The sequence below is a fragment of the Xyrauchen texanus genome, chromosome 21 (genome assembly GCF_025860055.1).
Source record: "Xyrauchen texanus isolate HMW12.3.18 chromosome 21, RBS_HiC_50CHRs, whole genome shotgun sequence".
Lineage (NCBI taxonomy): Eukaryota > Metazoa > Chordata > Actinopteri > Cypriniformes > Catostomidae > Xyrauchen > Xyrauchen texanus.
Window position 1 is genome coordinate 15,577,579 of NC_068296.1, and position 14,687 is coordinate 15,592,265.

The 14,687-nt window shown below is 37.8% G+C and overlaps 1 protein-coding gene across 1 annotated transcript; it reads right to left on the minus strand.

Moving 5' to 3' along the window:
* Positions 1–431: 431 nt before the first annotated feature.
* Positions 432–14,653, minus strand: LOC127661750 (optic atrophy 3 protein homolog). Its single transcript, XM_052152608.1, has 2 exons — positions 14,506–14,653; positions 432–2,481 (listed from the first exon to the last, which is right to left on the minus strand). The coding sequence occupies exons 1-2, from the start codon at positions 14,645–14,647 to the stop codon at positions 2,150–2,152; spliced, it is 474 nt and encodes a 157-aa protein (XP_052008568.1). The 5' UTR covers positions 14,648–14,653; the 3' UTR covers positions 432–2,149.
* Between the last annotated feature and the right edge of the window lie 34 nt (positions 14,654–14,687).

Genomic DNA, 14,687 nt, shown 5'->3' on the forward strand with positions numbered 1-14,687 from the left:
GGCTTCTTTTGGAACCGTTTTAGCTGGTGGAAAAGAAATGCACAAACTGGCCAATATTATTTACTTTCTTGTTGAACTGTAGAATAAAAGCAATATTACACTTGCAATTGTGCAGTTGTTCCATATATCAGCATGGCTGATTCTGCTGCAGATAGCCACAGCTGTGCTGATATATGGAACAACAGCACTCTTGCTCGTGATATTGCTTATTTAAGACCCATTGACCCAAAGAATAATTCAGACCAAATATTACTTCAAAATCTCTCTCAAACTTGCTTTAGTTTTTGTATACAGTCTTCAGGGCTGTGAATGAAATAAAAATGATAAAGTTTTAATATGTGAAAATGAACTGTAATGGCACTCCACAAGCATAAAATGTTTCCACAATTGAATACAAAATACAAAAAACAACCATTCTAGAATATTTCACTTTATTTTACAATGATAAATATACACCCATATACATAAGGCATATTAACCGTTGATACGCACCCCCTTTTTGAGCACAAACCATTAAAATGACATACCTGAACTTAAATGTTTGTATTTACTGGACCCTTCAGAATTAATATTTGTTGTTATTTTTTTAAGTTAGAGAAGCTGAAGTTTATTGTAATGGGAATATTTTGTGCTGAACATGTTTTTATAATCTAAAGAAACAATAATAAAAGTGCCAAGACAACCCAGAAATACAAAGTTCTGAAAGCCACAAGTCTAAAGAAGTTACATTTTCACTTTCAAGACGACACAAAATCTGACTGCACTGCTTGGCTATTCTGAATAAAACTATGCCGCATTTTTTAAAATAGACTTTGGAGACAGGCTCGTTTTGTTTACGAGACTCTAATATATAAGATAATATACAGTTTTACAACCTATATGCTGCTTATATTGCATAGTTTGTTGAAGAACGATGACGAAGGGTAAATCTTTCAGGAGAGATCTCATGTAAACAATGGAGAATATATCAATATTTCTCAGATGTATCACTTTTATGGACAAAAAGTGCTTGACAAGGAAAATTGACCCAAGTGTGGCGAACTGGATTCATCTGGCGATTGTGTTTTCATAACAAAGGTATGAAGTCCCGTTTTGATATTGCAAGTTTTCATTTGTACTCCTGGCACAAATAACTAAATTGCTGTTTCTTGAGCATTGCTATCGTGAAACAGAGATCGGATATCAATGTTGAACCCTTAGACCTTTGAAAAGATGTACAATTTGTTAACATTAAACTACATTTATAGATGGTAAATTATATATTAAATGTAAGCAGAGTGACGTCACTACCACGTGCGGGGGAATTGCGTATATACAGGTTAAACCCAGCAGTAATTTAAGCAATAGGGATTTTTTTCGCAATATGCGCAGAGACAGTGTCTCTCTTTCCTATGTTGGAGGACAGATCCATATTTCCTCTTAAGAAATACATAATTCAAGTATTCCCAATTCAAGTGCATTTTCAGATCACTTTTATGAGGTTTACCGCTCACTACAAAGGAAATCAATGCCAAACCCCAAAAGCATAATACTTTTTTTACTTTAATTTGTGACCATTTCTTCCAAAATGAAAAAAATAAATAAAAAAATCACTGAAGAAAATCACTTGCATCATATGTCTAAGCAGGTCTTGATATGCAGGTTAATAAGTGGTCAAAACAAAGGACTAGTTCACCCAAAATGGAAAATTCTGTCATTATTTACCCTCACGTTGTTCCCATACAGGTTTGGAACAACATAAGGGTGAGTAAAGGATGACAGAAATTGAATGAACTAACCCTTTAACAATGGATTGACAGTGTCATCAAATAATTAAATCTGTCATGTGAAAAATACATAATTCAACCAAACAAATTAAGCATGGGAACCTTTAATTACATTATGCTGGTGACCAGCCACTTATCACACACACTTACACAGAGATCTATGTTCCTTCCTCATTTTTTCATAGCCTGGGTGTCAACATGTCAGCAAGGAGAGTTGAGCTGTAGAATACTGCCTCAGACTACACTCCGTGCTCTGTGTGTGTATGGCAGGGCCTTAACAAGACTATGCACGTGTATATATGCAGTGCTGCACAATCAGATGTCCCCATAAACCAGCCTCTTTACCCTTCTTAGTTAGTGTGTTACTTTAGTGATGCGTATTGTCATTTATGACTTAAGGCAGTTGGAAAGGACAACAGAATTCTGTTAACCTCTCTGATTTGGGCATCTAGTGTCTCTGTCACTAGTGCAAGCTCTCCTAGTTGCATCTGAAGATTGCTGATGTTTTGTGCAAGCTCCTCTTCCTTGCGTCTAGCGTTGGTGGCCTGCCGGCTGTACTCAAGCACCATGCAGCCCCCACCGATAATGAAAATTATACCCTCGCCGAGCAACTCAGCTCCAAGCTCCGCAGCTGCCTCCTCATTCAGGGGCTTGATAGTGGAGCCACGGAAACCCATGATCCTCATCTTTGCTCTCATCTCGATCCAGTGGTATGCTTTGGAGAGAGCATAAGATCACAAGGAATCAATTAACAAATTCATTTGAACAGTTCATTGAGGGAAAATTTTTATGAATCACCTTGAGTTGAGGGCATTAGTAACCCTTTAATAACACCTCACAATGTAGTAATATCAATGCTTTAATTCATACTCATTAATATTGCTGATAGTTATATGGAAAGCCTATTAATTATTTTGTTGTCAATAGTGTTAAATGCAAAAGTTTAAAGGGGTCATGACATGATAAATCAAATTCCCCTTGATCTTTTCACATATAAAATGTCATTGTACTATAAAAACATACTGTAATGTAATTTCCTTCTTAATAGAAAAAGAGCATTTATTTACATTTCTATATAAATGTGCACTAGACAAACGGCTTTGACCATCTTTTACAAGACGCAATGTCAAGTTATAACTCTAAAATGGAGACCACCATTGTGTTTCATTCGGCTGTGTTGTCAGGCTGTTTTGAAGGCGTCCTGGACCGTTTTGCACCCATCTGTGCTATATTTAATTGTTGGCCTTTTGTAAACATGGATGTCTTTGATCGTATTGGTGCCTTTCCACACAACCCTGGCGAAGTGCTCCACATTTTAGGAGCATACAAGCATAATTTGCTGTGGTCACTGGATGGGTAAAACACATGCAGTCCTGTGTGAAAAGAAACATGTAAGATGTAAGATGTGAAGACCAGCATCTCTGCTTTGGCCTGTTGAAGCACACAACATCATGGATAGTATTATAGTCACAATATGATTCAAGCTTTGTAAATGAATTGCATAAAAATAGTATGTCATGTCAATAGTATTTCAGGGGTCTGAGCGTGGTTTGCGATATTTTGGGCCCATATGCGTACAATCCAAACGATCTCAGACCCCTTTAAAGTGAACCGAGACCATTTCAGGAGGTGGTCCGAGTAGGGTTGCAACGGCTGAAACCATTTATTTTATTGAAGTATGTGTTACACTTTTGAAAATATACAGAAAAAATAAGAAAGCTAACAGAATTATAATAAACAGAATTATAAACATGATAAAATAGCATGTAACTATAACAAGTTATATAAAACATGTTAGTTTACATGTTAGCGTAGCATGTAAAATTAACTACTAAATGAAAAATAACATCAGCTGTGTGAGCATTTAAAGTAATGTCCTATGTAGAGGTCGACCGATTAATCGGTCGGATGATTAATCGGCCGATTTTTTGCATTTTTTAACATAATCAGCATCGGCCAATATCCAAGTATATCAAGCCGATTATTAGGCAGGCGCATCTGTGGGCAGCCTAGTGTTGTTGTGGAACACGTGTTCGACGCACGCTGCCCCTAGAGTCATTTTCCAGCAGAGTGAGCAGACCTCATCCAGTGCCTAAGGAAGGAGCTAAGTTCCTTGGAGAAAACGGTAAGGATTAAATTTATATTTAATTAAAAACTTTTCATGTTACTGCCAACTTCAAATAAAAACGCGACAAACGCGATAGGCGACATGACGTTTGGCTACTTTGGATATTGATAGCGTAGTTGAAGTTGCATTATCACAGCAGAAGGGTTGCTATCATGTCACAATAATTAAGCAAGAATTTTGCAATTACAGACAGTGAATCTGAGACTTATTTGTTCTGTTTGTGTGTCTTATATTTGAGAGGGTTGTCACTCAATGCAGAGAAATAAGTAATAAATAAGATACCAACGCACTATAGGCTATTGGATGACTGGCTTTGGTAAGCTCGGACGTTATCGGTTCTGCTGTCGGTACTGGAGAAATTAAGAAAATACATTCTTTATTGCTATAAAGAGAAAGTTATTTTATCTCACCAGCCATTTCTATGTATAATAATATGAAACCATTTGTCTGTGATGCAATATAGCTATTCGCACTCAGAGAGGGAGAGAGAGAGAGATCTCGCTCACTCGGTGCCACAGCGAGCACAACATGAGCCCTGCTTAATGAGTGACAGAACGAAACATTCAAACGTAGCCTGGTTACACTTTAGATCTGTGATATTAGTCTGATTTTATTTTAGATTTTGCCTTCCAAAGATTATAAAAAGAATATTTATACATAAGCCGCATTCTGTCTAGCACAACTTCCTTCCCTTCACAGCGGTGCACTGACATTTCTCCCTAAAACTCAAGCTTAACGTCAGAATCAAAACAAAGTATAGGCTACTTTGGGTTTCATGTGCGCGTCTAAACGATCAGCTTGGAGATTCACTTAAACACAGTTTATGTCTTAAATGGACGTAGTTATGGAAATAGTTTGGAGAAAATATGGTGCATCAGGAGCCTATTAGATCTGAACTCTGTCTATTAAACATGTGACGACTGAGCCATTACTGCGAATCAAACAACAAAAGGCAAAGACAAAATCACTTACAGCTCTTGAATGAATAACTTCTGCTTTAATACGCATTAATCTATCTATGATAAACTATGCAGTGTTATTTTACAATTGATTACTTTATTAGATTTCTTTTTAGACCACACCTGAACAGTAATGTTAGTAGACTTCCTGAAATTAAATCACTGTGCCTATATAATGTTTATCTTTGTGTAATTGTTTATCTTTGTTTAATATATATATATATAACAAAAAGAACCGTTAAGAATACAGTTAAAGTACCGGATCGATAAGCAGTATCGGTAAGATAGTAATACCACTAAAACCTTAACGATACCCATCCCTAGTTATGCCTGTGCTTCTCTTGGATGCTCTGAATATTGGATTACGTGTCTGGATTGCCCCTTAATTAAAGCTGCATTTGGATCTCAACCTTCGTGTCTCGGAGCAGTTCGTAACACCTGCTTCGTTTATTTAATATATTTGTTATACATTATTTATACAATATGTTTTAACATTATACATTTTTAATTTAAGTGTACAAGTGCAGATTGGTCAAGTGTTCATTAAATGTATTTTCTGAGAAATTTTGTCTATCTTAAGTAATTATTTGTGTTACATTTTATCTTTCAAATAAAAGGTTCAAATAAGAGGTTAAAAACAAGCACATATCGGCCAAAATAAATCGGCAGCATTTATCGGCCGACCCGGATTTCAAAAGATCGGCATCGGCCTGAAAAAACCCATATCGGTCGACCTCTACAAACGGGCCAAAAATGCATTTTAAGTTCAGAAACATTTTGAGTCCCCCCTCCATTGCACCACAGTGGTTTGGTCCACTGCCTGCTTTCCCCCTTTATGTCAATTACACACACAAATCCGGTGGAGCTCGAATTGCTTCGTTAATTGTGGAACTCCAGCAAGTAGGCTGGCAGTGACAAGGCTATTTTATTCACTTTAAGCATTGGATTAAGTGATTATTTTCTCTTAAATACAGATGATGCGGAGTCATTAATAAATTAGTCATGAAACAAATAAAAAAGATAACCGATGTATTTTTTTCATGAATCCGCAACGTTAGCGATTATAACTTTACCTAGCTTGTTAGGTAGCTTGTTTGTGAACTGATATTAGCCTAATATTGTAGATCTATCGTTGTTTTGGGTTTTGCTCAATATGTTACATGGCAGATCAGTGGGATGGCTGCAGTTGAATATCTAAGAGACCCCTCTGTCCCCCACAAAACCTAAAATATTATGGAGGACGCAAGATAATTTTATAATTATAATAAGACCGTGTGGTGAAACAAGTCTTCTGTGTACACATCTTATAGACGTACAATTTTGGCTCTATTATTTGTGTCCCTTTCAAAAATTGCCATGTCACGCATGTAGCCAATTGTATTCTGCCATTTCTGCTCGGCTTGAATACAATGAACTGACGGCTGCGCCCTGAACGTTAGTCAGTGACAAATGCTGTAATGTAGCCTATTGAAATATCGGAAATGTGTTTAAAAATCATATCACCGTTATTGAAAACTTTAAAAAAAAAAGTTGAAAACGTTATTGTACTTATCCTCTTGTTTATTTAAGCTTCATTTAACGAACCAAATAGCTTTCAGCAGTGTCTGATATAATGGCAAATTATTTTCTAGTACCAAATTATCAAGTCAGCATGATTACTCAAGGATAAGGTGTTGGAGTGATGGCTGCTGGAAATGGGGCCTGTCTAGATTTGATCAAAAATGACTTTTTTCCAATAGCGATGGTGCTGTTTTTTTTACATCAGTAATGAGTATTGAGTAATACAAAGTAACTATACGTCGTGTTCAGTTGAATGCCGCTTTGTTGAATTAAAGTACAAATTTCCTTCAGAAACAGCTAAATCTGTACATTATTCCAAACTTTGGCTGCCAGTGTGTAATAATATATATATATATATATATACATATATATATACATATATATATATATATATATATATATATATATATATATATATATTACATATATATATATATATATATATATATATATATATATATATATATATATATAAAATTTGTTATCAACAAATCAACATCTTTCATGTGTTTTGGGTCATTAAACAATTGATAAAGCACAGAGGCCGAAAAAAGTCTAACTATATTTTATTCAAACAAGCTTGTCTACTAAGAGACTTTATCAGTGTTTAAATATCATGTGTTTTCCCAGCAAATTACAACAAAGCATATCATTTTGTGAACTGCTGTGCATGACCATCAAGGAATATACAAAAAGACAACATAGCCTGAAAGTAATTATAGATTTGAATTATGTCCTGATGTCATTGTAATGTAATTTGTCACATTTACTCTTAATTAATCCAGCTCCTTTCTCTCCTTGTTAAACGGGATTACTGAACTAAACGAGCTACATGCAATCTGTCAATTGTCATAAGACGCTGATCCTTGTTCATTCATAAATTGAATGAGGAAATGGGGCGTATAAATTCAGTGGCTTAAACCAATGATATGCTCCATCACAGCACACACTCCAAAGTTATTGCCGCTTTTTCCTGAAGTCCACGTGGGGCTTAAAGGAGGACAGGCTTGTGTGTATCACTACAGACAATGCCTCAAACATAAAGCTGGCGGCTGACATCAATGGATGGATGAGGCTCCAGTGCTTCGGGCAGAGACTTCACTTGGCCATAGGCAAGAAGGATTCCTTCCTCTTGATTGTTCGTAACAACAACAAGAAACAAGAAAAATTAACAACAACAAGAAAAATAAGTAGCTAACATGGTAAGCTACTCTGTGATGATGTCTCTTCTTTTCGATCTCTCACAAACTAATAATGATAAATAATAATAATAATAATATGCAATTAACATATGTCATGTGAGCTACTCTGTGATGATCTCTCTCTCACTCACATATGCACGCGCACACATACACACACCAATTGATACTTTAATGAAGGATATGGTGATCATCATGATACTAATATATATTTGTTGTAATCTTAGAGAATGCAATGAAGGATCCCAGTATTGACCGTGCAATGGGGATCTGCAAGAAGCTGGTCAGCAGCTTTTCCTATAGTTGGAAAAAAGAGGGAGCTCGCAGAGGCACAGAAGCAGCTGAACCTGCCTGAACACTCGCTAAAGACAGAATGTCCAACCAGATGGGGATCCAGGCAGGCCATGATTGACAGGGTCCTCGAGGAGCAGTAGGCTATTGCCCAGGTCTTTTCAAACAACCGAAAAGTCAGACATCTCAAGCCCTCGTGGCAGGACATTGATGTACTGGAGGCCATCAAGATGTCAATCAACTCTCTGGTTGAATTCACAGATGCACTTTCCAGGGACAAATATGCAAGTGTGTCTTTTTTTAAACCAACCCTCCACCTCTTCAACAACTCAATTTTGGCAGAGCAGGAGGATGACATGGACCTCACCAAAAGCATCAAAAAGAAGATAGTGGACTCTCAATGACAAATACAATGACACAGCAACACAAGCTGTTTGACATGGCCTCTGCCCTGGACCCGAGGTTCAAGCTACAATATATCAGTGGAGACAATCAAGGGTCCATCAAAGCCAGACTGACAACTGAGATAAAGATGGTGATGACTGTCATAGTACTAAATAATATAAAAAAAATGAAAGCAATAATAAAAGAGATATATGACAGTAAATATGTGAATTAATGTGTTGTCAAATTGTTATAATGTAATTCTAGGTATGAATGTTAATAACCATAACTATTTAGATTAAACATGTAATTCCTATTTTCTTAATAATATATGTCCATTCTAAGGAGAAGGCCCCTCTTGAGACAGCAGTGATGCCTGCTGATGACATGGAGGATGCTTCTGGACCGAAGAAGAAGGGCCTGGGCAGTTTCTTCAAGGTCACTGTAGGCAAAACTGTAGGACCCGCTCTGCAACAGGATCAGGCCATAGCTCTTGAACTACAGTCCTACCTTCAGGCAGGGACACTGAATGCTGAGGAGAACCCACTGGACTGGTGGAAGGAATCCTGGGCGCTCAACCAACAGCTCTCCAACTTGGCAAGGAAGTACCTGTGCATCACAGCCACAAGTTCCTCATCAGAGAGGGTCCTCAGCACAGGTGGAAATATTGTCACCTGCCTGCGCTCATCTCTAAAACCAGACAATGTAAACAGGCTTGTGTTTCTGGCTAAAAACCTTTAAGAGATTACTTTGAGCAGCCCTACCAGCATTTGCCATGTTGGCCTAAATCATTCTTTAGTTTCCTTGGACTGAGTTACTGACTAGAATATGTTGAATATATTTTACCAAATTGTTGAATATTATATATATATTAGATAGGAGTTTTCAGTAGGTTGTGGCAGGGCACTACAACATATTTGATATAATTTATTTTGGGCTAATTAATTTTTTATTTATAATTTTTATATATTGAATAAATATTTAGTAGTTTTCAGTTGGTTGTGGAAGTGCACTATAACATAGTTGATCTTATTTATTTGTATTTATTATATTTACATTATTTATTTAAGAATATATATATATACTTTAATTTTATTTTACATATTTTTTTTCAGTTAAATTATATTCAAGGAAATCCACTGTTAAAAATACTTTTTTCTTTTTTAAAAGTTCAATAAATGCATGATGTTTCCAAAGTCAATGAGTAATCGTGTTAAATAATCGAGATCTCAATATTGACCAAAATAATCGTGATTATTATTTTTGCCATCATCGAGCAGCCCTACAGCACACAGCCATCGCTGACACTTAACTCAAGTTCTCTTCTGATGGAAAGATTGAAACTGGGTCTAGCACTTTAGGCCATCCACTCTGGACATAGTCACGAACCTTGGACATCACGAGAAGTCCAGCTTCTAATTTGAGGGGTATCCACAGGTGCATCACCTGACACCTCCAGCATTAGAACCTGTTCCTCTCTCTTTTCCTCCTTTGCATTTAATGGGTAATCTACTTAAAGCATCAGCATTGGCATTAGTGTTGCCAGGCTTGAAAACCATGGTGTATTCGTAGGCACTCGGGAGTATGGCCCATTTTTGTACTCGGAGTACCCAAATGCGGAATTGGTTTCTCTTCATTGAAAAGTGAAAAAGGTTTGTTGGCTGTGGAGATAGTAAATGATCTTCCAGACAGGTATTTGTGAAACTTCTGTGTGCCAAACACTACTGGCAGTCCCTCTTTATCCAGCTGCGGGTATCTTTTCTCCGCAACTGAAAGTGTGTGTGACATGAAACTTAGTGGTTGTTTGCGGCCATCTTCCATTTTGTGCGATAACAAGGCCCCCACTCTATAGGGCAATGCATCACATGCCAGTACCAGATCTCTGTCTGCAGATTAATGTTCCAGGATGTTAGCAGATTGCAGCAGCCTCTTTGAATGCTGGAAGGCCTTTTCCTGTTCTGTCATCCACTCCCAGTGCTTTCCCTTTTTTAAGGTCATACAGTGGTGCAAATCAGGTTGCTAGATCTGGAAGAAATTTCCTATAGTAGTTCAATAACCCTAGATAGGGTTTTAACTCTTGACACATTAGTTGGAGGTGGTGCCTCTACTATAGCCTTCACTTTCTTTTTCATGGGTTGGAGTCCTTAGGCATTCACATTATGTCCTAGATACTTGTCTTCATCCTGCAGAAACACGCATTTCTCTCTTTTGAGCCTCAACCCAGCATCAGCCAACCTCTGCAACACTGTACTCAGATTATCTAAGTGCTCTGCTGTATCTATGCCCGTTTTCAAGATATCGTCTAGATAAACTGCTACTTTGGAAATCCCCTGCACCAATCATTCTATTATTCTTTGAAATATGGCAGGAGCTGACGCTACTTCAAAAGGAAATCTCTGGTAGGTGAACATACCTTTGTGACAGGGTGGAGGGCGGGGCTGTGTCGTGATGCTACACACCGGCCCCTAATCAGGCTAATCAAGCCTCAGAGAGGGATAAAGGCTGACTGGAGACTGCAGTGGGAGAGAGAGAGAGATTTACGGGCAGCTGCCCGACACCTTTGTGTGTTTGTCTTTTTGTTTAAGTTCCTTATTAAAATATTATTTATGTTGCCAAGCCGGTTCTCGCCTCCTCCTTTCCATTAATACCTTTACACCCTTGTTGTGTATTTACTGTCAAATAATTCTGGGACTCCTCATCCACCACCGCATGCTGATATGCACGACTCATGTCTAACTTTGAGAACTTTTTCCCTCTAGACAATGTGGTGCACAGATCTTCCAGGCTGTGTATTGGGTATTTCTCGAAGGATGCTGCTCTATTAACAGTCAGCTTATAGTCACCGCAAAGCCTTATGGAGCCATCAGTCTTCAGGATCGTAACCACTGGTGCGGCCCACTCTGAGTACTTTGCAGGTCTGATTATATGCTCTTTTTGTAGCCAGTTTAACTCCACATCCACTTTAGCTAGCATAGCATAGGGTACTGATTTGGGGTGGAAAAATCTAGACAATGCCTCAGGAGCAACATTAATTTTAGCTTGAACTCCTCTTAATGTCCCCAGTTCCTCTTTAAAAACGTAACTGTGTTTCATCAGTACTCTCTGCAACAATTCTTCCTCTGTCTGAACATGCAGTACTTGTCTGTCATGCTTAATCTGGTCCCAAGATAGTTTTAATTCTAATAACCAGCCTCTTCCAAGCAGTTTTGGACCATTTCCAGCCACTACAACAACAGGGATTGTTTTCTTTTGCAATTGGTACTCCACTGCATCCTGGATAGCACCTATCACTTCCATTGGTTGTCCAGTACAAGTTTCCATCTTAATTCCAGTATGCTTTATTGTTGTTCTCTTCCAACTTTTTCCTCACTGACTTAATACGTCTCCTCATTTAAGATGGTAAGACTACACCCGGTGTCTATCTCTAGCTTCCCTTTTTGCCCATCAATCTGCATATACACTGTATATGGCTGCACTTTCATTGGATTTTGACCGTTCATTTTCCTATGTATTCTCTAATGCAACCCAGTGTGAATGTATCACCACAATCATCGCTGTCACTTTCCTCCACTTAGTTTGCACGATGACGTCGTCCAGGGCTCTCTTTTTTTATTTTTATCTCTGCTGTTGCTCTCTCTCCCTCTACTGGCTGTTTTACTTTTATTTCTACAAGCTCTCGTTATGTGACCAATTTTACCACATGCATGACAATTTTCTGTATTGAATTTACAATAATATGCAGTGTGGTTTGTTCCTTGGCACCTATAACAGGATTTACTTCCTGCACTTGCTTGCTTTCCTTCTTCCTAGCTCGCTCTGCAGCACAATTTGTGACATGATGCTGCTGCTGCGCTCTTATTTTGCAGGTCTTGAGAATTTTTGTCTGCTGCCTCCATGGAGTGTGCTATTTTCAGTGCATTATCAAAGATCAAATTATGTTCCGATAATAAACTCCTCTGAATTCGCTCGTCATTAACTCTGCATATGAACCTGTCTCTCAGCATCTGCTGCAGCGTATCTCCATAATTACAATCTTGTGCAAGTTTGCATAGCTCTGCTACAAAGTCAATTAATGTCTTATCGGGCTTTTTGAACATGAGTTAAATTTAAAACGTTAGATTATCTCACTCCAATTCAGGTTAAAATTATTCTTTAACAAATCCACTAACTGTGCATATGAATTAGATTATGGCTTATCAGGGCTCAGCAAATTTCTGATTAAACTACGTTTTGAAAGCCACAACACTCAGGAGTCACACTCATTTGTTTCAAAGAAATTATCCAAAATCTCACCGAATTCTTCTCATGAATGTATTTTTTCATCAAACGCTGCCATTTTCCCAATGGTCGCCATGTTTCACTTTCAATAGCCAATCGCTATTCCTGTTTTAAGGATTACTTCATCACACAGCACTCATGCGATTTACCAGTGGCAAACTCGTTGCCAAATATATGTGGTAACTTGGCATGAATGATCACATAGTATTGAACAAAGAACAAAGAATTGTCTTTTAGTAACAAACTGTTCATGCATTACAGGATAACAACACAGGGCATAACTCTCCAGTATAACATTTCTTCATTAACCTCCCGGTCCATCCAACTATACCAAAGCATATAGTCTCCCTCTAGTGGCAACAACCAGAACTGCTAGAATTATACTCAGTTTACTATACTCATAAGGTAATATGTAGAGCTAATTGTACTCTTCCATTTAATATAATAATAATAATAATAATAATAATAACTATAATCAATTTTGTCTTTTAAAAAGTGGTCTGGGTTCCACAAAAACAACCGTGTGAATGCAAAATGGACTGAAACTCTGTACCAGTCAAGTGCACTTTTCCACTGCATGTTACGGTTTACTTTTCTGAGCTTGCTTTTCCACTGCTGTATAGTGCTGCCTCAACTTTGGTGAGAGTATAGGCTGATCGTCATAGTTATGCCGCCTCTACTGCAGTGACATCATCTTATTTGACTTTTCCCTACACTGTTGGTAGGTCTGGTGTTAGCCGTGTGCGGTCAACAGCTGATACAATTCTTGAAATTCTTTTTAGTTTTGCTTCATTTCTTTCTTCGCTAACGAGTGGACAGTCTGCACCTAATTTATTGACCATGGCGTGGTTTTGCGCACAGCCATTTATTTTTCACAATTTGAAAGGCGCGTGAACAAATGATACTGCTATCGCTGTTGCTAACTTTAAAACTCGCGGGTTGATGTCCCATGTCGGAAATCCAGTGACACTGGTAGTGACTATTCTCTCTAACCAATCAATGAGCTGCAGGATTTTGACGTCACATTTAGTATCAGCTCGGCTCGCTTGGAACCTCGACCGAGGTGGTACTAAAAAAGTATCAGGTACCAGGTACCATCCACAGTGGAAAACCCCCCAAAAGCGAGAAGAGTCGAGTTGTACACCGTGCAGTGGAAAAGCCCCAAAGTAGTGTAAATGCAAAAAGAACTGGGTCTTTTTTCACTCGCTTCACTTTTTGGTCCACTTAAAGGGGTCTGAGTTTAAAGAGGATCCAAGTGTAAAAACACCCTTAAGTGGGACCTACAACTTTTTAAATCAGTCATACAATTTTTGTTTCATAACTAGAGTTACAATTATTTCAAATGTTTAAGTTTAGATAGCAGAGAAAAATATTGCACATCGAAAAGTTATTTTATATTTAAAATATATATATATATATATATATATATATATATATATATATTTTTTTTTTTTTTTTCATAACGTAGTTTTTATCTTCACAACGTAAAACGACCGTAGTTCTGTTACACAGAGGGGAATAGAGAATTATATTGAGCATGTGCTGAGGTGTCATTAATCTAGCTTGTTTGTTATTTAGGAAATATATATATATATATATATATATATATATATATATATATATATATATAGGCCTACAGTATATACACAAATATAGTAACAATAGCAACAAGCTGCAAAAGGAACTTTTCAGGTTCTGTGGTCTCAATGAATGAAGACTCCCGCCCCCTTCACAAATATCAAATCTCATTTGGCTATCGGTTAAACACTTCTAGTATCGCAATGGTCTACTGGCAAACCTGTTGTTCGAAATATCAAATAACAACAAAGTGCAGGGCAATGTCTATTGGCTGGGTGTTCCTTCGATATATCCACCTACAGACACCCTTAGCATGGACTGATGTCATATCGTTAAACAAGAACATCCAAATATCAGCTTACCTTGGGCCGGGGGAAGGCAGACATAATTCTTAAAGAATTCACTCCTCCGTGCGCCTGCTTTTATCCGGTTGGCCACCGGTTTGCTCAATTGTCGTACTCCCAGATAGAGCATCTTTGCGATTGGAAAGGCACCGACAACCATCTTGGCGGAAATGTGTCATCTGAGGAGGCGGGATGAGGAA